General features: G+C 41.2%; 1 protein-coding gene across 2 annotated transcripts in view; it reads left to right on the top strand.

Moving 5' to 3' along the window:
* PDE7B (phosphodiesterase 7B) overlaps nucleotides 1-22,504 on the top strand; it is a 218,973-nt gene that overhangs the window by 130,523 nt on the left and 65,946 nt on the right. For both annotated transcript variants that reach the window (XM_065888732.1, XM_065888733.1), the window contains exon 2: nucleotides 8,031-8,114. In XM_065888732.1, the coding sequence (XP_065744804.1) occupies nucleotides 8,031-8,114 (84 nt within the window). The remainder of the gene's footprint in view (nucleotides 1-8,030; nucleotides 8,115-22,504) is intronic.

Raw genomic sequence — 22,504 nt, 5'->3', positions numbered from 1 at the left:
CAACCATCCAGTTATGCAAGACAAAAATCTACAAATTATCTCTGATGCCTCCCTTTCCCTCAGCCGCAGGATTCGGTCCCTCCCTGTGTCCATTTCCTTTGTAGCCTCTTCTCTCTCTCTTCCTCTTCATTCTGTGCTTCTTCCTCCCCCACCTCTTCTGCTGTATGTATATTTTTTTTCCAGAAAGCTAACATACTCATGAAATCCAAAGGACGTCTCTTCCTAGTGACAAGTGGTTTCAGAAAGAGTGTTCTAATTCAAATTATTTGCCTGTACCCACAGAAATTTGCTTACTGAAGACCTGGTATGAGAGTCTAAATCACACCTTCAATCATTGTTCTAAAATGTGAAGTCCTTTTAAATGTAAAATTATATTGAATTGTTTAATTGAACGTTAAATGATTCTCTTTCAGTTCTACTAACTGCAACAGTTTTGTAGATTACTAGGAAGTTATTTTAGACCCAGAAATGTCCAAGTTATTTATCCATATAAAATCATAAAACCTCACAGCACTTCTGAGACAGGGATCCAAACCCAAATATCCCAGTACCACTAAAAGTTAGATTCCTTCTGGCTTTATACCATATTTACTCATTTCTGTGAATCTCTTCTAGATTATTAATGATCTTAGTGCCAAGATGACATCTTCTGTTCATTTGTGTTTCCCTTTCCCCACCTACTTTCCAACACTTTGTATAATGTTTTGCATGACAGTTTATCAAAATGAACTGAATTAGTCTAGGGCCTCCTCAGAGCCTGCTCTAGAATTGGCCCCTTTGCTCACACACTTACCCAAAAGTTCTACTTCCCTACAAGACACCTAGCTCTCCAGTGGAGTCTAGACTCCCTGTAGTCTAACCTGCATCATCTGAGACTCGTGGCTTCTAGTGTCATGAGCTGTGGCACCCCCTGTGGTCCTGGGCTTATAGTACTGACATGAAGCATCAAGATTTCCTCAGGACATAGCTTTGGTACTGACTTTCATTAACCCTGACCTGCCCGGCAGAGGGAGGAAAAACACAGCCTTGGAAGGTCAAGAAAGCCATGAAAAACGTCATGGGTGATCTGACTGGTCACTGTTGTAAAGAATGGAGACATTGGCTCTGCACAGCAGTGGTTTAGAGAGCAGTGGCTCCCGAGGCCACCTGGTTTCTGATCCCAATTCAGTGACTTACAAACTCTGTATTCCTCAGCACAACACGGATGTTACACATACCTACCTCAGGCGGACGGTCATGAGGACTAAACCAGCTCATACATGTACAGTCCTTAAAACAGTTCCTGACTTTGAAATTCTCCTAAATAATACCTACTGTGGTGGGGGAGGGCACAGGAATCTCAGAACAGCAACAAAATAATAATAATAGCTACTGGTTTTTTGTAGTTTTTTTTGAGTGCCTATGACGTGCCAGGTATTGTGTGTGTGTATTATACATTTATTAAAAAATAGCAAGCTTTGCTTCGGTGAGATTCTGGAGGTAAAAAGCATTACCCCAGAAATAAGTGAATGATGTGCAAGCTTACACTGGTGTTTTCATTACTTAAGGCAGATCCAGATCACGTATTCCCTAAACTGACTCCTCAGATTATTCCCCTTATTCTCAAATCTTTGCAAGAAGACATGTGCTTGGTGTCCTTTTAAGTTCTTTTACAGCTTCTTGGAATTCTCTTTAGGCATTCCTGCTGCTTCTTGTTCAATATCTTTTTTTATTAGTCTTCTGTGTTCCTAGTGATTGTAACTTTTTTTCTCATTTCCCCCTGTAAAACCATCAAGCTAAAGAATGTCTAGTCTGAGTTAAAACATACCATACCCGCCTTAAAAAATAAAATCACTGCTATTTATATATTCACTTTTGCAGCATTTAAGTCCCCAAATGTGCATTTGTCACAAAGTATTTAATAATTCTAAAGTTGCAAGGTAATACAGTATAGGCAATACAATATTAACTCTAACTTGGTGAAATTTCCCTTTCTCTGATTTTGACAGAAAGTGCAAGGTTTTTTCAAAGAGAAGAAAAAAAAGGACTTTTTGCACATGCAAGGAAAACTTTCTATTGTTCCTTTTGCCAAAAGCATGGTTTCTGGACAAATAACTCCTGGTTCCTCTCTTTCCAACACACAGAGCTCTCTCAGCGACAGCCCAGAAAGACACAATTAGGGCAACAGACCACTGGAGAGGTTCTTAGTAACGAGACAGGCCCAGCCCCACTCAGGAAAGTAAAGCAGAAGACTGAACCTCTGGGTGGGAAGCTGGGGTCCCATCAGCCATCTTGGATCTCATGTGGGCTCACGGTCCTCAGAACAGCCCTCTCTGCCTGACTCATCTACACTGGCTGCCCGTTCTATCCCATAAATCTGTGGAGTGGTTAAATTGCACAAACCTCCTCCTTTTTATTTGGCTAGATAAACGTCTTAGGAGAAATAATTCACTTTGCTAACCGAGAGTAGTCATCTGAAATATTCACAGCCGCCAGCTCGGGGGCAGTGCAGCCTGTTGAAAGTTCCAGTGTGAGATTTGGGGATCTGACTTCTCCCTGCCTTCATTTTGCAAGTTTGTGGCAGTGACATGAATTAGAAATGTCTAAGGAAGCTCAAAGGAATACCTTTCACGGGAGCGTCTTCTCTCCTGCCAGAATGGTGGCTCAATAGCACCTTTCTGACTCTACGACCATCTTCCTCGTTCATTGTGGTGCCCTATGAATGTCTATCCCGTGGTCCCTGCAGCTGTTCTCGTTATCTTCTTCCTTCGTCTCAGAGGCGATCAGAGCACAGTAGCTACTGCTCTGTTCCTTTTCTGCTTCTTTTCCCCACCCTGAAATGACCTTGACACCATGACTGGGGCCAAAGTCTGGTTCTCGTCATGTGGCCCGTGTTTCAGCCACTGTAAGTTGTCATCGCTGTCAGCGTCTCCACCCTCTTTGCCAGTTACATAAGAGGCCACATAATGTCTGCTCCCTCCCAAGCTTTTATTAAGCAGAGACGGCCTGAGAGGCCAAGTGGGCAAGAGGTCCATCCTGGAACCTCGTCCCCCGGGAGGGTGAGTGGCTGTCTCAGCTCTCTGCCTGTGTTGGCAGCTTTAAATACCCGAGGACGACATGTTATGTTTTCGGCCTGGAAGGGCAAAAGAGAAGCAGCCCTTTCAAAATAAGAATTCCCCCGCTGTTTGTTTCCTTTTGGCACACAATAAGAACAGAGCGAGGACACGATTCTGAGCTGTCAACGCTTCCTCCCTGCTTACACTGCACCTTCCGTTTGCCAGAAAAAAAATTTGCTTCAGTTATACAAGGGTCTAATGAATAGTCAAAGTAATTGTTTAGCTTGGATATAAGGCCTTAGGTAAACAGATGATTGCTTGAGACCGTGGGCCAGTAAAAGCAGTGCAGTAGGACGCCACTCGTTCTGTTCTTCGGACCAGTGGCCTCTGCTCCTCCAGGGACCATGGTTACTGAATGATTTCTCTCTTCCCACGAGCATATTGAAGCAATTTAATATCAGAAGGGGCTCATGAAAGCAGGGAGAAGGAGCAAGAACTTTCTATATGAGAAATATATACTGAAAACATTCGTTTTACCCCATTCAAGCTTTGATTCAATAGAACACTGAAGATACGGAATCTTTGGTTTGTTTGTATTTAACTTTTCATGTTGAAGAATTTCTAAAATGCATTGTTAGCCCACTTACAGTTGTCCTGCCTCCTGCCTCATTAGTATTTTTAATATGATTTCATCCTTCTTCAAAGCAATTAGCTGCCACACCTAAAGGCCATCGTTAGGTTTATGAGTGTCTGCTTCCAAGACGATAATAATAGTTACAGAAAGAATAAACACTGCAATGGAACCTTTCGGGTTTTGTAGTTTGTTGTTGTTGCTGTTGATTTGTTTTGCTTGTTTGTTTAGGTATCTTTTCTATCAACATGCTTCACTGTTAACTTGTCTCTTTTTCTCAAAAGTGGGCTGGCATCATAAAAAAATTATCTTAATTAAGAGCTTCAGTAAATTAGGTGCCAGGTCGTTTGAGTTCTGCTGAATAATATTTTTAATAATCGCTTTCCATTTCTCACTTGAAAATAAGAGATGCCTTGTTGATCCAGAGCAGGATTTGGTTGTCTTATTCATGCAGCCCATTTCCACTGAACTGCTGTTTGAATAAACAGCATCTATCTGATTGAATCTCAAATTCATCAAGGGGGTAGAGTCCCCTGGTATTTAGTTTCCTGGAATCATGATGAATATATATTTGGTTTATGGGCAACTAGCAATCAGAGCATACATTATGCAATAAAAAGTTAATGCTTAACTGTTTATACAGTTTTTTTATCCTGATGCTATAGGAGAATGGTTGGTTAAGAACATGGGGTTTGGAGCCAGTTCTGAGTTTGAGCACGAGCTCCCCACTCATTAGCTCTGAGCACAGACAAAATATCAAATTTCCATTAGCTTCAGTTTCCTCATCTGTGAATGGTATAATAATAATACCTCCTTCATTGGGTTGTTGGGTAGATGATATGAGATAACACACGTAAAACGCTCAGCACAGCATAAGTATTCAATAATGTTAATCATCATGTTATTTTTCAGGCACCTGATAATTTCCTCACAACAATCCTGTGGGGAGGCGGCGGGGGGGAATGCTATATAATGCAAATTTAAATATTAGAAAACTGGACCTCGAAGTAGTTATTGATTTGCCCAAGGTCACCAAGGTGGCAAAATTCTGATCCTCTCAGTAACAAGAGTTTCCTGACTCTCAGCGTATCACCACCGCCCCCGCCCCCTTTACCCGTTCCGCCACCCGGTGCTGTCTCCTCACGATTTCTCTAAATCTGAAGTCTAAATCTAAAGTCATGATGACGGGCCAACCTCTGCCTTAGACCCTCAGATGGATAAATGGAATAAACTCTGGAAGAGGCTTTAAAACTCACATTGATATTAGACAGACATTTTCTGGGAAAATAGTATCTTCAGAACTACAAAGTCAGGATGAACTCTTTGGTAACACTGAGAAGCAAATACTAGTGAGGAAGTGAGTTCCAATTAGTGAGCTTGAAACCCATAGGAGAAGCCCAAAGGGATGACACAACAGGTGAACAAATCCACAAGCCGAGCCAGCTTTAGACCAAATGAAGACAGTCTCATCTCTGCATAGGTTTTCTTTTATTATTATTTATTTATTTATATGGTTGAGCCAGGTCTTAGTTGCAGCAGGCTGGCTCTTTAGCTGTGGCTTGCTGGCTCCCTAGTTGTGGCATGCAAACTCTTAGTTGTGGCATGCATGTGGGATCTATTTTCCTGACCAGAGATCGAACCCGGGCCCCCTGCATTGGGAGTGTGGAGTCTTAACTGCTACACCACCAGGGAAGTCCCAGTCTGCCTAGGTTTTCAAGTGTGTGTCTATCTTACTGTCACTCATAAAATATGAATTCATTCAAAGGCAGTGCTGCATTTGTTGTATCATTTTTAACATGCTGTATTTTCTTGATAAATACTAAAAGCACAGCTTCTATCATGTGGAGGTCTATGACTTTTTTTAACTTTAAAAACCAGGTGCGCACACTTCATAGCCAAAAATCAATGGTATTGAGAGGAGAGATCTTTGCCTATGAAGTTTAACAACCTAGATTTAAGGACTGGCCCTGCTAATTATAAGCTTAAAGCACCATAAACTCAGGCAGTCAATTAAAGTCAATAGACAAATGTATAAAGAAGATATGGTATAGATACACAATGGAATATTACTCAGTCATAAAAAAGAATGAAATTCTGCCACTGCAGCAACGTGCGTGGGCCTAGAGAATACTATGCCTAGTGACATTAGTCAGACAGAAAAAGACAAAAACTGTATGATGTTATATGTGGAATCTAAAAATTAATACAAATGAATGTATATAGCAAAACAGAAAGAGACAGATACAGAAAACAAATCAGTGGTTACCAGAGGGGAGAAAGAAGAGGGGAGGGGAAAGATAGGGTTATCAGATTAAGAGATGCAAAATACTATGTATAAAATAGATAAGCAACAAGGATATACTGTATAGCACTAGGAATTGCTGTCATTATCTTGTAATAACATTTAAAAGAATATAATCTGTAAAAACACTGAATCACTATGCTATACACCTGAAACTAATAAAATATTGTAAATCAACAATACTTCAATAAAAAATTTAAAAAGTTTAAACATACATAAAGTCAGTCTACTGAGTGCCTTTAAGGGGTCTGAGTCCTGAGCTGGGGCCAGTAGGGTGAATAGCAATCGTTCACCCTCTTTTCCGAGCCTCTATTTTCTCACCTATAAAGTAAGGGTAATAATATGACTCTCCTCACAAGGCTATTGTGAAGATCCAGTGAGAAAAACAAGAAAATAAATATACAGTGATGTTTGTGAAAGTGCTTTGTAAACTCTTTAGAGAGTTATAAACATAAGGTGTTGAAGACAACTCGAGGAGAGGAAAACTCTACAGCTTTTTCTGGTGGCTTTCCTATAACTATTGACCATCCAGCCCCACGAATTTATCAAATACTAGCATTCTCTTCTTAAATGTTAGATTATATTCATATTTTTATATTCATGTTTTTAAATGTACTTTTCCATCTCTTCTCTCCTCCTCCCACTTTACTGTGTTCCATAAATTATAATGTTCTTTAATATCAATATGGCACTACAGTATCAGATTATACAAAACATTAAATAAAGCATCAGTGTAAAATTCAAAGCAAAGAATAGCCCAAGGGCTCACAGCTTACAGTTTACAAGCCCATGTGTACACAAGGCCCATCTGTGAGGGGTATTTTAAACACTGTCAATTGCATGGGTTATAGCTGATGGAGATCTCATCCAGGCTCTGGTTAACTCCAGGAGTTAATGAGAGAAGACTGTTCCTGCTCTGTACTCGTAGGCTGAGGCCCTAGTACCACCTCTTGTCTGGAAAAGAGTGGTTTATGGAAGTGGAGGCATCACTCTTGGAACTGAAACCTTCCCCAATTCAAGTCTTCTGGAAATATATTAGGTCTACTATATTTTTACCTCTCCTCTGATTCCGTATTATATGTACTAATTGGTGAATCTGGTCATTATATCTATTCTTGTTAATAGAAGACATTCACTTAGAGTTTGCTAAGTACCAGACAACACACAAAGCACTACAGAGAAATGCAAAACACATAATATGCATGATCCCTGCCTTGCAGGATTGTAGAAGGAAGTAAAACCAGCATTTATGTCCAGGCAGCAAGTGTTATTTTAGATTCTCCAACCAATGACACCTTGAAGTGAAGCAACTGAGGCCCAGAGAAATACATTTTCTAAGATCACACAGCTAGCAAGGGTCTGAGCCAGGTTTATCCAAGGTCTACCTTGTTCTGAAGTCCACGTGAAACCTTTCCACTCAACTTCACTACTTTCCTTAATCAGGGAAAGTGAACACAGACATTAAAGGAAACCTACAAATGAATAAGGACTAGAAATTCTACAGACTCATAAGTGCAAGGGAGACTGAGGGTCTAAAGTACCCGGAGCTAGACTGGCCCTGATCTGAGCAGATTCTCAAGCAGGTCAATGAATGATACAACCTGAGAAACAAGTAAGGTGGATGCCAGCCAGGAAAAAAAAAAAAAACAACTGTGCTGGAACCAAGAAAAATAGCACTGTGGGCAATTAAAACTTCTAATTAGAATAAAAACTATAATCCCAGCACACCCTCCAGATTAAGATGCTTCATCTTTATGGCACTAGGAAGAATAAAAAGGACTATGGAAACCTTGTAAGTTACCAAAATGTTCACAGACCTATCTTCCCGGCAAATATAAAGGAGTGCTGCTTCATTTGTTAGAATATTGCCAAGTTCATTACACTCAGCATTCATTAAATATCCCTTCCCACACAGTGCTCTCTTAAACAAGGTGAATGGAATCATTTTTCCCCTGTTATTTGGTGTAGGTTCCAGTGACATAAGTTGGTAAGAGGATTTACAGAGGAAAAGTGAATACACTTGGCAACGTTTTCAAACATTTGCTTGGATTTTGTTTTCTAGGAGATGTACGACTGAGGGGTCAGACGGGGGTTCCTGCTGAACGCCGCGGCTCCTACCCATTCATTGACTTCCGCCTCCTTAACAGTGAGTAATCAAGTGTACCTGGAAAGGAACAAATGTTTCCTTGAAAAAAAAAAAATTCTCATTTCCCTCTGAACTTCAAAACCCTTGGAGGTCCGCCTTCCTTCCTCCATCTCTCCCTGCCCAGTTGCAAATTAACCCTTGGTCTTTAGATTTCCTTAGTAGTGAAGTCATTCGGGCCCTGCCCTACCTCACAGAGCTTCAATGAGGGTCCAGTGAAATCACGCCAGCTTTAGAAATGACACGAGGAAGCTATTCCTTTCATTATCCAGGACATTCTCTCCACCTTCAGCCGGGACTAGACTAGAGGAGATTCTATTTTATTTTTAAAACCCCACAGGGTAACCTATTGTACAGCTGCCCTTAGTAACCATCCATTATCTAATTTTACTTTCTTTGTCTAATCTAAGTCCTGAGGTGTGTTCTTGCATCCCTGGTAAAACGCTTCACCATGGCGACGTCCTTTCAGTCTGCACGTGCCGCTGCTTCCTCCAGCATGACTGCTTCAGAAGCTCATTTATTTCTAACTTTCCCCTTCATATACTATTCCTCCTTTGGAGATCTGCTCAACCTCTGGTTCATAATTCTCTTAATTTCAGGTTCCTTTGGACACCCAAACCAGTACCAGTCACCCCTCCAGATTTCATGTCTTCTAACTATCACAATCATCCTTCACTTGGGACTTGGGGGTGGGGAATGAAGAAAATGGATAAATTTCACAACTTGCTCCAAGGTTTTCGGTATGTGGTTCTCATAGCACTTCCCATCCATAAATTTCAAAATGCTGGGTTGTACCCACAAAATATTACATTCCTTTGGCATAAATGAGTTCAACTCAAGAGGTAATTTGATTTACCTTGACCCCTGAAAATTACTAGGAGAAATTGGAACTTGCTATTTCTGATCCTTAGATCTGCCAAAGGCCAGTGAAAGATGGACGTGTGTATTTCTCCCGGTTTGTCCACTTCCCATATCACTGTGCGGTATCTGTTTTTTCAGCTCTTTCAGAGACACAGGGATTCGGAGTAACTCTTTTCATACTAGAGACAACTTCCCCCACCCAGACCCAAAAAAATGCATTTTAGAGGATACAGTCGAGTTCCTAGACTAATGCAATATTGGTTACAGCCTATGGGGAGCTCTGATGGTGTCTCTTACCCCGCCTTATAACCCTGAACGCGTTGTTCCAGCTACCCATGGAAGTTATCCTTTTGACAGCCCCTAGCCTGTATGGATTTCCAGGTGCCAGCCATATGGTCCCACCAAGCAGTGCGGGGATAAGCAAGGGTCCAATTCACTGTCTCATATAGACCAGGACTCTCAACGGCATCACATACCTAGGGTCAGAGGCAGAAAGTAACCAAAAAGCCTCTTTTCAATAGTAAATGAGATGTTATATCATGGGTCCTAATATACGCCATGAACAAATTAGGAAAATAGGAGACATTTCTCCTTAAAATTCCAAGGTTCCAAATGATAAACTTTTTTTGTCTATCTTAGTGTTAATGAGCAACATCAACCACTAATGATAGTTATCCTTGCAGGTGGGATCATGGAATATTTAACTGTCTACATCTTAGGTTTCTGTAACACTTGGATTTTTTTTTAATACTTTGTTTCACTTTTTAAGCTGAAAAAAGCTGGAAATTATAAAAATTTGAAGAGAAACTCAATGCAGATAATACTTCGCTGTTATATTATTCACAGCATAATATCAGACCATCTGTAAGCAGGTGCCATCCTGTCATCCCTCTGCCGTAGGTCCTCCAGGAACTTCCTGGTACCTGGACTCAACCCTAGCCTCCTTCCCCTGACTCTCTGCCCTCCATCCCCATTTCACCTTGCCTGTTGCTCATGACCTCCCACCCGCCAAGTGACAGTGTTGGCCATCCATCCTGCAATTCCCTTTCTCCTCTGCTCAGCTCTCCACTCTGGATAACTCTTTCACTCGTATTTCTTTATCAGTAACATATGCTAAGGCAATAATAATTTGCCTTCACTGTACTTTGTTTTCTAAGTGGTCTCAATTTTTTTTCCTCTATACAGAAAACCACATCCCAAGATAGACTACAAGATCTGAAAGGATATTCTCTTTAGAGTTATTGACATCTTAGTAACTCCTGTTAACTGACCAATTAAAAGGTCCCCTTGAAAAGATTATATTAAATAATTATAAATGTCAATCATCCTCTTCATTTAACCAAACAAATCAGATAGAACTGAAGCCCTCTGAGATTTTTCCTTATTTGTGATACTACCCGTTCCATATTCTAGAACCAATGACATTACTGTGGTCACTCTCCACAGTTTCCTTAGTCTACAGTTAAAGCAGATTGTCACCAAGTGGCAGCAGATGTGTGCATATCTATGTTATATAGAGTCACATAAGATATAATACATGTGTCACATCTCCTACTGCCTTATCATATACAGTCTACTTAATTCTCTTTGATCTCTTTCACTTCCTTGCTGTGGTTTGCCTGAGTTGTTAGTGTGTGCTTTCTGCCTAAAGGGAAACATTTTAAATATAACTTTATAAAAAATTTGAAATAAACCGCTGAGAATATTTTGAGACTTCCTCCTAAAGCTTTTAGTTGTACCAGCTGATTCCAATTCAACGTGATAAGTGCCAAACTAAAGTGATTTTTAAATGTAATTTACCTTAATTTTGAGTCAGTTTTTCCCAAGAATAGGCACAGACACATTTTCCTCAGGTGCTTGCAGTTCTGCACACTCTCCCAAGGTAGAATCTCATCTAGGACTTTTTTAAAAAAACGTTTGTACGAAAAACTGAATCACCGTAGCCTCTCTTCCCTGTGTCTGCATCCCTACAGCATTCTTCCTAAAAGGCTTTTTGAAACCTGCATGGCTGCCATTCCCTGTCCAAAGTGTCCCTGATGGCTTACCCTCTACCACCCACCTCAGCTATGCCTTGAATGGCTGAAACATGCCTGAGCAAAAATGTACACTAAGTAGTAAGACCCATTGTACTTCTCCGCGGGCCCCATTAGCCACAGCCCCCAACCTGTCACAACAGGACAGGAGACATCAGAATTCATATCTCAAATAACTTTCCTTCTATCAGAACAGTCTCTAGATATTCAAACAGAGAACTAGAACAAGGATGGGCAAACGACAGCTAATGCACCACATCTGTGTCCCTACCCTGCCTGTTTTTGTCAACAAGATTTTATTGGAATACAGCCATGCCTATCCATTTATATATTGTCTACAGCTACTTTCACCCTACAACAGCAGAGTAGTTGCAACAAAGACCATATGGCCCACAAAGCCCCAAATACTTAGTATATGGCCCTTTACAGAAAAAAGTTACCAACGTTTAAGTTAGATTTTTAATCAGGGTAAAAGAGTTTATGACATCAATATAGGCACATTTAGTCCAGTCTGTTTTCCTTTGTTAATGTCATATTATTTTTCTTTTCAATTCCCAGTGCCATCACGTTACATTTAGAATGGTCTCACATTAACAAAATTTACATGCAGTAGAAGTATAAACAAAAAGGGAAACTCTTGCTGATCCAGATTTTAAACTCCGCAAGTATAATTTCTAAATGCACAAATTTTTCTTGCAAGAGGTGCTCCTTTCCCATATTCTGTGAGGGCATAGTACTACCATGCCCATGTACCTGTCATCTACATTTAAGGTGACAATATATACCTGGTTTGCCGGAGATAGTCCTAATTTACACCTGTTGTCTAGGCATACCTATTAATAATGCCACTTTTCAACTCCCAAAACATCCTTATTTGGACAATAAATTACAAGGCCAATGGATTGTATGGTTTTTCCCCCAAAAAGTACTCTGAGACAACACACCCCTCCTATGTCACATGCAATCTGAGAATAAAGATCAGAAAATCCTCCTCATAAGAAATTCATCCAGATCAATAGAAACATGTGGGATAAAATTACTTGTTAATAGCCAGTTTCATGTCCTATTGATATTTCATACAATTTAGAAAAGAGGCATCTGTGTGAATTTCTAGAAGCTTCTCTGGATAAGTAGCAGGAAACTGTGACTTCAGCACCATTGTGTGGGGCACAGGAATTATAGACTTTTAAAGAAGAGAGTCATCTTTATCTCTAAGCATGGAGGGGCAGAACAGAATGTGAAAAAAGGGTGACAGTTATTTTTAATCCACATGAGGTTCTAAAACAGAGAACTGGAGGAGGGCAGGAGGGATGGGAATGTAATGGCTCATCTTATCCCCATGCTGATTTCCTACATACTGACTTCATTTACTGACTTTCTTTGGGGGGAAACAAGAGAGGGGAAAATGTAGAGGAGTGTTCGGAGAGACGGGTGGCCAGAGATGAACGTCGCAGAAGCAATTACAGTTTCTGCAGAACAGGTGGCTCCAGTGACCCCTGCTACATCTCTGTCTCCTGGCTTAATGTAATCAGGAGCCTGAGTAGATAATGACTAGGTGGAGATGTTCCCGTGGCAACCACTTCAGAGCAACACGATGTGATTTCCACACTGGCTCAGCGAAGGAAGTGACATACAAATCAAACATGCCCAGTGACTGTGGAGCTTGAGAGAAAGAAGGAGCATCAGCTGAGGTTTTAGGGCACCAGATATCAGCTGCCACAGAGAGCCTGGAGCTCGAGACCAGCCCCCGGGGCTGTGCAATAGTAGGTTAATTGGCTATTTGGCTTTTCCTGTCAGTTAATTTGCTAATCTTGATGTTTAAAGTTCTGTTCCTCCAGATCTGCCTCTCCAGGCAGGGCCATTTTAGCTGCACGAGCATGAGGTAATTTTAGTGGCACTACCAAAATATTTTCCTTTGATCGTTATTTCCAACATAGAATATCTGCGAACATATATATATTGACCTTTCTATGAAGAATTGACCCAGAGACTCAAATGCTTTTTTTTGTTTGTTAATGCTTTTTGAAAAGCTTTCATCTAAACACATTACACCCTGCAGAAATATAAAATACATTCACAAAACGATAGTCACCCACAAGCCACCCTGCATGTTACAAACCATCTGGTGCTAAGTGATATCCCCATCTTAAAGAGGGAGGGGCGGCAATTTGATCATAAACTCCATTTTCTAAGAGAGAATTCGTAGCAGATGGTAACAGCCTTTCGGTAATCTTCTAAAAGATAACTTTTTTTAAATTGAAGTATAGTTGATTTACAACGTCATGTTAGTTTCAGGTGTATAGCACAGCGATTCAGATATAGATATAAATATAAATATACATATCATCTTCAGATTCTCTTCCATTATAGGTTATTACAAAATTCTGAGTATAGTTCCCTGTGGTACACAGAAGGTTCTGGTTGGTTATCTATTTTATATATAGTCGTGTGTATATGTTAATCCCAACCTCCTAATTTATCCCTTGAATGAAAACTTCTAATGTTACCTGTGAGAGCCACACAAAATGTAAAGAACCTAAACTAAAATGTGACAGCTGAGATATTGTTTAGGGTGCAAACTTGCAAGTAATAGATGCATACGTTCTGAAGATCTAATGCACAGCATAGTGATTTTAGTCAACAGTACTGTATTAGATACTTCAAAGTTGCCAAGAGCTCTTAACTGTTCTCACCACAAAAAAGAAATCATAACTAGGTGAAGGAATAGAGGTGTTAACTATCGCTACAGTGGTAATCATATTGTAATACATAAAGGTATCAAATCAACACGTTTGTACACCTTAGACTTACACAATGTTCTGTGTCGTTATATCTCAAATTGTTGTGAAAAATAAAAATTTAAAAACAGAAAATAGACACTTCCCTGGCGGCCCAGTGGTTAAGACTCTGTGCTTCCATTGCAGGGGGCACGGGTTCGCTCCCGGGTCGGGGAACTAAGATCCCACATGCTGCACAGCACAGCCAAAAATATATCTATATTAAAAACAGAAAATAAAATACAAACATCCTTTAAAAAATGTTACTGCGATTTGAAAGGCGTCATGCTCAGAGGATGATATCCCACCAGCCACAAACCCCGGCCCCCAGCCCTGTGCTCCCCAAACAGAGAAGGGAGGTGCTGGCTGGGATCAGCTCAGACTTCTCCAAGGTTAACGCCCCACAATTTCAAAGTTCAATATTTGCCTTCCTCTGGGAGAAAGGCAAGGCATTGGTTGTGGTTGTGGTTGTGATGCCTTCTGACTCACCTGGAACGTACTCCGTGATGGGCACTCAGGGTTTCTGGCTGCAGGCTCCCCAGCACTTCAGATGCGGAAGTGCCAGACCAGTAGGATGGTTAGCCACCGAAATGCCACTGCACTGCAGAAGACAGGCTTGATGGTGTCTGCACTGTTTCCCTCGTTCCCTGTCACTGTTTATCGCTGGCCATCAGCGGACTACTTCTCAGGATAAGCAGTATGCCAGGCCCCAAAGACACGAATATACGTGAGACATAACCACTGCCTTCAAGGAATTTACAGAGACATAAGCAAATACGTTTTGATATGACTGATACATCTAATACTACATGTGTCTAGAATAAGAGTACACATAATACGAGAAACATGTGTAAACAAGGTTCGGAGGAGAGAGTGATCAACTTGGGGGAAGTTAAAGAAAGGAAGAGTTAACTCTATCTTGGGAAATGAAAGAAGGCTTTCTGGAGGAACTAAAACATGAGCAGCTCTGAAACAACGATGATGTGAAGGAGGGCTGCACACAGAGGCCAGTGTTTAGGGCTTCAGGACCTAAGGAACCAGGAAAGAGTCGTCTACCCTTCTACTCAACTAGCTGTAAATGTTATTGGGGGATGCAATATTCAAGGAGGAGCCAGAGAAGGCAGGAGAGATCATGCCGTAGCCCTGACTGTCTGAGGAAAACCATATTCAAAAAGGAAGAGTTTTCACCCTCTAAAGCCAGAACTGAAAATAGCCCTTGCCTTCTATTAACCTGGCTGACATCATTTAACAAATTGATTTTTTATCTGAGTGATGAAAAACAGAAAATTGAATCCGTGAGCCCAGTATTTCCTCTGGGCTGTTATCCACTCATTCAACAAACATTCGCTCTATGCCCAGCAGGCCGTGAGGCCAAGGTGCCATGGGCCACACCAATAACCACCGGGCTGAGACAGCGTTTTACATGATGGCTAGCTCCTGTCTCCGATGACAATGGACTGGAGTCTGCCAGATGCACCAAACACAAATATCCAAATAATTCCTTTCCAGGCAACAAGGACTGGGGGGTGGGTGGGATGGCACCTACTACATCCCTGGGCTGAAGATTCCGAGTGCTTAAAAGGAAACTTTGAGATATTCCTCTACCCTCAAAGAACTAACAACCTTATTAGATGGATAAGACAAATACACATTATACCAAGGACCATACAAGAGCATAAATGAACTAGTTCTTAAGTAAATGATACTGGACAGTAAATCAGAGACAAGAGAAGGCAGAGATTACTGAATTGCCCTGAGCAGGAGAACAGGACTTTATGGTCTCATGCTGAAATCTAGAAGATAAGGCAGAGTGTTGGCTGGTTCAGGAGTTGCCTAGAAGCTGACATATGGGAGATATTAAGCACTGAGTAGGAAGAAGGTCCAAAAAGTAGTAAAATACGTTGACTAGAGAGAAAATGAAAAGGCTTGGAATGCCAAGATAAAGGATTTGAACTTGATTCATAAAGCAAAGAGGATCGCTAGAGAATTTTAAGAAAAACGTGAATTAAGTAGTGTTTCAGAAAATTAAGTCACATCCGTATGTTAGGGGAACAGACCCAATGAATCAAAAGGAATATAGTCAGGTGGCAGACTATGATGGCAGTAGAAATAAAGTATAAATCCAGACATGATGTGGAGAAAAGGAGATAAAATGCTGATACTGAAGACTGGGCGTTCCAGGGGTTGGTCTGGTCATCTGAATATCCGGAGGTGAGGTCAGCAGTGAGGAAAGTGGAGGGTGGTGGGGAAAGTATAGTGAGCTCAGTCAGGACAAGTTGTTTGCCGGAGAGTCAAGTGGAAATGTCCAGGAGAAAGCTGGAAATACGGGATTGCAGTGCAGGGCAAAGAGGCCTGTTTTGGAAGTGCCACTTGGGAGTCACATCCATCCATGAGCCATATGGCCAGAATAGGTATCACAAAATCAACGACTACTTTGTTCAAATGCTCCTAGAGTATTAGTTTAGAATAAGCTTGATTTAGCAAAGCACAAGACAGCTGACAAGAAAGCCCACAAGGAAGGAAGTTTCACCAGCAATTTCTTTTCCTCTGTGAGAAATAATTTAGACATCACAGTTCAGACACCTCTCCCCAACCCTCCCCTCATGGATTCTATTTGGTACAAACGTGGCTGCTTATATCAGAGCCCAGAGGGTTTGCTAACTCACCTGAACACAGCACACAGAAATGGCAATTTTCTACTGCGGCATTTCCTTGAATAAAACCCTAACCCACCTAGAGTATTTCTGGCATAGTGGTGTCTTTGGATTTCTGGAGACAGTAAAATATAGAGGGAAGCAAGAGTAAGTCGAGTTTTTTTGACTGAACTTTCCCTCTGAGTCACTGAGCTAGAATGACTTATTTGTTAAATAAAATTAAATTCAACCTACCCAGAAGCAGTCACAGCCGATCTCTTGTGGCTTCATTAAATAAACAAAATGAGGGGTTATGTCCTCTGATTGCCACCCTACTCTCAAAGTTTCAGAAGATCTAAAAGACTCACCATGGTCCCCATTGAACTATATATGGAAAAATACAGTGTTTCCATCCTTAAAATCTTTTGTGTGTTTCCAAACTGAGATCTCACGGTAACACACAAGATCAAGATCTTGATTTCTTTCTAACTAGCAAACCAGATTGCCTTGGGACACCTGGGTGGTTTATTACTGATAAGTAACCTTAGGAGGGAGGGCATAGAACACATGCGGAGGAAAGTGGCAGCAATTACAGAGGAAAATCCCAAGGGAAGGTGGCCAGTGTCACTGCACCTAACAACGGTCACCACAACAGCCTTAACCTAGGAGGTGCTTAACCCCAGGTCCAGGATGCCGGTGGCTGGCGGTGGAGCCCTCTCAGGCAAGGCTCCCCAAGGCCAAGAAGCACAGGAGGGCTGCTGCGAGCACTAGAAATAAGAGGCCTTCACACCCCCGCAGGCTGCTTCTCTGCCGGGTCCACCATGGCTGCCCACCTAGATCCCTGCACCCACTGAACCGCAGTCAGCAAAGGAGACTGGCAAAAAGACGATGAACTTGCAAGTCAGACCTGAGTTTCAATCTTACATCTTTTGTGAGTGTGGGAAAGATGCTCAAACTACTTAATGTCCACACATATGGAAGGACATTGTAACATCAGACTCATTGGGTCACGGTGAGAGGTAAATGAGATCAGTGTCCAGCAGCCCGTCTGGCTCCTAATAGGTCCTCAATAGATGTAGTTTAACTTTGGATGTACCTACTGCCTCTGCTGAGTATACGCCTACCTGGCCACCTCCTCCTAGGAGACATCTACATTCGTCCCTCCGTATCCACAAGGGATTGGTTTCAGGAGCCCTGGGCCACGCGGATACCAAAATCGGCGAATGATCAAATCCCTTACAATCCGTCCTCCTCATCCGCGGATGCGGAACTCGCGGATACGAAACCTGCGGATAGGGAGAGCTGTCTGTCTGTCTTCACCGCTCGAGCTCTGGCCCAGCATTATGACCTTTATGAAGACTCCCTCAACCCTCCCAGCTAACTAATTATTCCCGCTTCTGTGCTCCCACCATATCTCCAAGAAAGTATCCATCACACTGTAACTGCAAACTCTTTGAACCTGAATCTCCAGATAGTATATTCTCAAAACATCCTGAGGTGATCTGATGCAGCAAACCTGGACCTTCTATGAGTATTTGGAAACCACTGACATAGGTCAGTTATGCCACACACATATCATATCAAATGATAATAATAATAGCTAAGATGTGTGGAGCCTTTAGGTTCCAGACATTGTATTACACACTTTGCACAGATCGACTCATTTAATCCCCACACGATCCCTATGAAGTAGGCACTGCTATTTAAAATGAGGAAACTGAAGCCCAAAGAGGAGAAATAACTCTCCCAGGAAATAACTTGTTAGTCAGAATTCAGACCTCAAAAATACAATGCCAGAGCACAAGTTCTTAACCATCCTGGACTATAATTCTTCTCTATATATAGATTTTAATATTCAAAGGCAATACATGTATGCCATACATTCCTTTTAAGTGCCAGTTACTCATATGAAGTATTTTTCTTACATTATACTCATTATTTTCTTTTTATAGTACATTTAGACAATTCCCTTTTTGGTATGAAATGCTTCAATATCATTGAACAAATGTTTCTATAACTTAACAAGAAATGTGTAATTATACACCTAAATATGAGATTTTGCAACTTTTCAACTCTGTTTTTCAAAATTCCTACTGTTCTGGCAGACGGTGCCGAGTGACAAATTGCTCATTTCATCACCTGACCTTGTGTTCTTTGATAAGAAAGAGAAGGGTGTGGTGGTGACAGCTGAGGACACTTGTCAACTGTCCCCAAGAAGAAGGAAATGGAATCACTATTGTGACAAATTTAAGTCAGATTTGAGGCTGCCACTGGTTGCTTTAATTTTTCTCCAGGGGGAGTTGGTTATTTCCTGTCATGCAAACTGCATCGTTGAAAGACAGTTTCTCAAAATGTTTATAATACATGAAGTAAAAAGAAGCAGGATACAAATCGCGTAACTTAAAAGAAGATCTCAGTTATGTTTTTAAAAATACACCAGAATTTTAACAGGGATTATTTCTAGATGATTATTATTTCCCTCTTTTCTTTTTTTCTATTTGTTATATCATAAGCATTTATTCCTCTTATATTCAGAAAAAAAATGAAATTTTATTGAAAAGAAAAAAACTCAATGTTGACCAGAAATAGAATCTTTACCTTTTTTCCTAAATAAAGTAATATCAGCACACAGAAAATGAAGTTGCAGCCATGGTCCAGAAAACATTATTTACTGGGCTATCTTGGAAAACTGATTGGAAGTTGTGAGGTTGGGTAGTTATCGAAGCCACGTATGGTACTTCACAATGATGGCTTGTCCTTTGAAGATGAAGTTTATTCCAAAGAACATGAAACCAAACTCCTAATTCACATTTAAACAGCACTTTACATTTGACAAAGCTTTTAAATGAAGGCACTCGAGATGTTTCAGCCCTGTTTTTCAGTTTTACAAGCAAAAAAAAACAACCAGCAAAACAACAGAGAGGCCAAGTGACTCACTGCAAGGTAATGAAAGAGTAAGGATTCAGGCCTTCTGACATTGTTTTTCCACACAGTCACACGGCCTTCCTTATTTAAACGTCAACTTAAAGATATAAAATAACTTTTACCACTTGTGATGAGAGGAAAGATAAAACAAGGATTCTCCCTGAAGCTGGTGGGAGCCAGCTGCCTGGGTTTTGATTCTGGCAGCAGCGGCTGCCCAGACCTCTCTGTGCTCCAACTTCCTGGGCCGGAAAAGGATTGAAGAGTACAGACCTCATAGGCTTATTGTGAAAAGTAATGGGTAAATATGTGTAAAGTGCTAGTGCAGTAGCCATCCCAGTACAGGTCCTCAATAACTGTGAGCTTTTATTATTACGGTTATTCATATTTCTATTTCTCTATGACCGTATGTAGAAGTGCTTTGTGGGAAGAGTATACAATACATAACACATTTGACTTATACTGAAGGCAGTGATTCATTAACCCTTTTCAGTTTTTCATTCTTTCACTTATTCGTTCTTTCAACAAATATTTATGGAGCTTCCCCCTGCAATGCCAGACACATCTCTTTCCCAAGTCCGTTTCTAAATAAAGTGGTAGAGAGAAAATGGTAGCTGGAAACATGGGATTGGAAGTATTTTGGTTTTGTTTTTGCAAGACATTTAAGCATGCTGAAATTATGGTGAGAAAGATCTAGTTGAGAAAAAACAATGGAATATATGAGAGAGAAAAGTCATAACTGGGAGTTGTTAGGGAGGGGGAAGTTCCCCCTCTACCCCTCTTGAGTTCTTGTGGAGAGACAAATAGTAACATGGACACAAGACAGATGAAAAGGAGAAAAAGAAACAAATTTTAATTCATGTGCATGAAGGACTCATAGAAATGGAACCTAAGAAGTGGCCAAAGCAGGCTACTTTTATACTTTTTTACACAAAATAAATTTGTGAAGAATTGACAGGATGAAGAAACTTAGGTTTGAGGTGCCCAGTTAGTGAAGAAACTAAACAGAGTTTGGGCTTGTAAATTAGAAGAAGAAATAAGGTTTGTTTATGCAAGCATCTCAGCCCAAATTCCCAGTCGTCCATGATCAGGGTGTCCTTCTACCTCCAGATACAAGGAGTGCACCTTTCACGTGAGAGGTTGATTTCCTGCTTTCAGGGTGACAGAGAGGAAAATCAGAGCATCCCTCTTACATTGGCCGTTTCTTAAGTAATTTTAATTCAAAATAATCAATATGCCATTGAGGCATATTTTGGGGTGACCTGCCTGGGGCCCCAACAGAGCAAAATGTCCTGGAAACATAGTAGGGGGACTGGCCTTAGAAAAGGAAGCAGCTCATCTAATAGAATGGATAGAACGAAGACAAGAATGTCTGCAGAGTAGGAGGTTTTACAGGTTTTGTAGCAAAATGGTAAGGAATGTCCCACCTAGTGACTTTCAATCTCTCCATGAAGTAGGAAGCAAGGTGGAGGGTGGTAGAGACAGGGCACTGGAGGACCCTCTGAGCTTGACGGCCATGCATTTGTGGCCCAGAGAGAGAGTTCTGTGCTCCACCTGGCCACCAGCACTCAGCGTCTGTTGGACCACAGCTGTGGTGCCACTAAAAGGAAAATTCCAGCAACAACATGGTGGCCTGGCCCCACCTGGGACAGCTAAGTCTGTGTCATTGCTTTCCCGTTTTCTCACAGTGTGGACCATTATAGATAAGCTTGTCACAGTATAGATAAGCTTGTCACCATTCCTGCCCCGCCCTGCTCTCCCACATCTCCCACAGTGCAAAACTGAAAACAAAGAAAATGATAACCTCCTGTCAAAGACTCCTCTCTTCTTTCTTGGGCTTACTTGTGCTCTGTGGGTAATATAATCTGTAAGGAATGTCCAGCGATGAAAATAAGTTTTACTTCTGTCTCCAGTGTCTCTGCCCTGCACACCCACCCCGTGACCACCCCCAGGAGCCAATTCATCACATGAAGACAGCTGTGGCAGCAGCTAGTTTATGTCTAGGCGGGGGTTGGGAGACGTTTCCTCCTTGCTCTTCTTCCCCCAGTGGCTATGCATTCTGTGGCAATGTGAAGATTTCTAGCACCTTCTCTCCCAAGAGTCACCAAGAATCAGTCAAGTAGAACAAACTTAACCTTAGTGTAGATTGCAAGCCCTAGTACCCCCCTTCCCTCTCCCACCTACCATTTTCTGACAATCCTTGCCAAGTGAAAAAGCAAAGTCCCCCCATCTCCTCTCTTCTTCTTTTCTCATTCTTTCCTTTTGTGCCTTAGCAGATTCACTTTGCTTTCTACTTTGGAGACAATTCTTGGTAAAGACCAGGAAACTAAAAATCCACCCAAAACACCTTCTCCTTGGAAGACCTGGAGTAAATCTCTCTCTCTCTCTCTTTTTTTTTTTAAGAAGAAAAGGTAAACTAAACAATTCATATTTATCGAGAATATACTGAGTGCCAGGATATGAGCTACAGGAGATGAAAGATAGAAAGTTTGGGGAAAGGCTGGTACACAACTCAGACAAACACCAGCAAAATTAACACCAGATAAACTGACAGGTGCCAAGGAGGTTCCCATGGAGAGAGCATTGCTCATTCTAGTGAAGGACCTCGTGGAGGGGTTGGCACTGGTACTTGGACAGCAGTTGGATTTTTATAAGTAGAAATTCTTTAAAGTGCATTCAAAAGAAAGACCAGAGGTGGGGAAAAGCTGGGTTCATTCAAAAGCTGAGTGCCTTCAAATCCTAGAGTGAATGTGCAGTGTTGAAGGGAGAGAGCTGCACAGTTGGAGAGAATGTAATCAGAATTGATGTAAAACTAGGCAGAACTTTTACTAAACCATGGGGATTGTTTAGAACTACACCAGGGGCTGTCTTGAATATCAGTTTTGTCATTTACTCTGTAAAAAATAAAATGGAGACTCACTGAAGGCTTGTGTGTAAAGAAAAATACGTTTTCTCCTCCCTTGTTCCTCGCACAGCAAGTGGTTGCTTCTTTTTAATATTAAAACTAAGTTACAAAGGAATGGCCAGTGATTCCTGGCTGTACAATGAAAGTGCATTCTGTACCACTTCAGCACCTTTAGTCCAGTCTCCTATGCCTAAGAGCAAGACTCCTTTAATGACATGCTTTATAAAAACCCCATATACTGCTCTTGATGTCCAATTCTATT

Source organism: Phocoena phocoena, chromosome 12, assembly GCF_963924675.1.
Source record: "Phocoena phocoena chromosome 12, mPhoPho1.1, whole genome shotgun sequence".
NCBI classification, from domain to species: Eukaryota; Metazoa; Chordata; class Mammalia; order Artiodactyla; family Phocoenidae; genus Phocoena; species Phocoena phocoena.
Note: the sequence above shows the minus strand (reverse complement) of the source record. Positions and strands in the feature narration are given on the sequence as shown.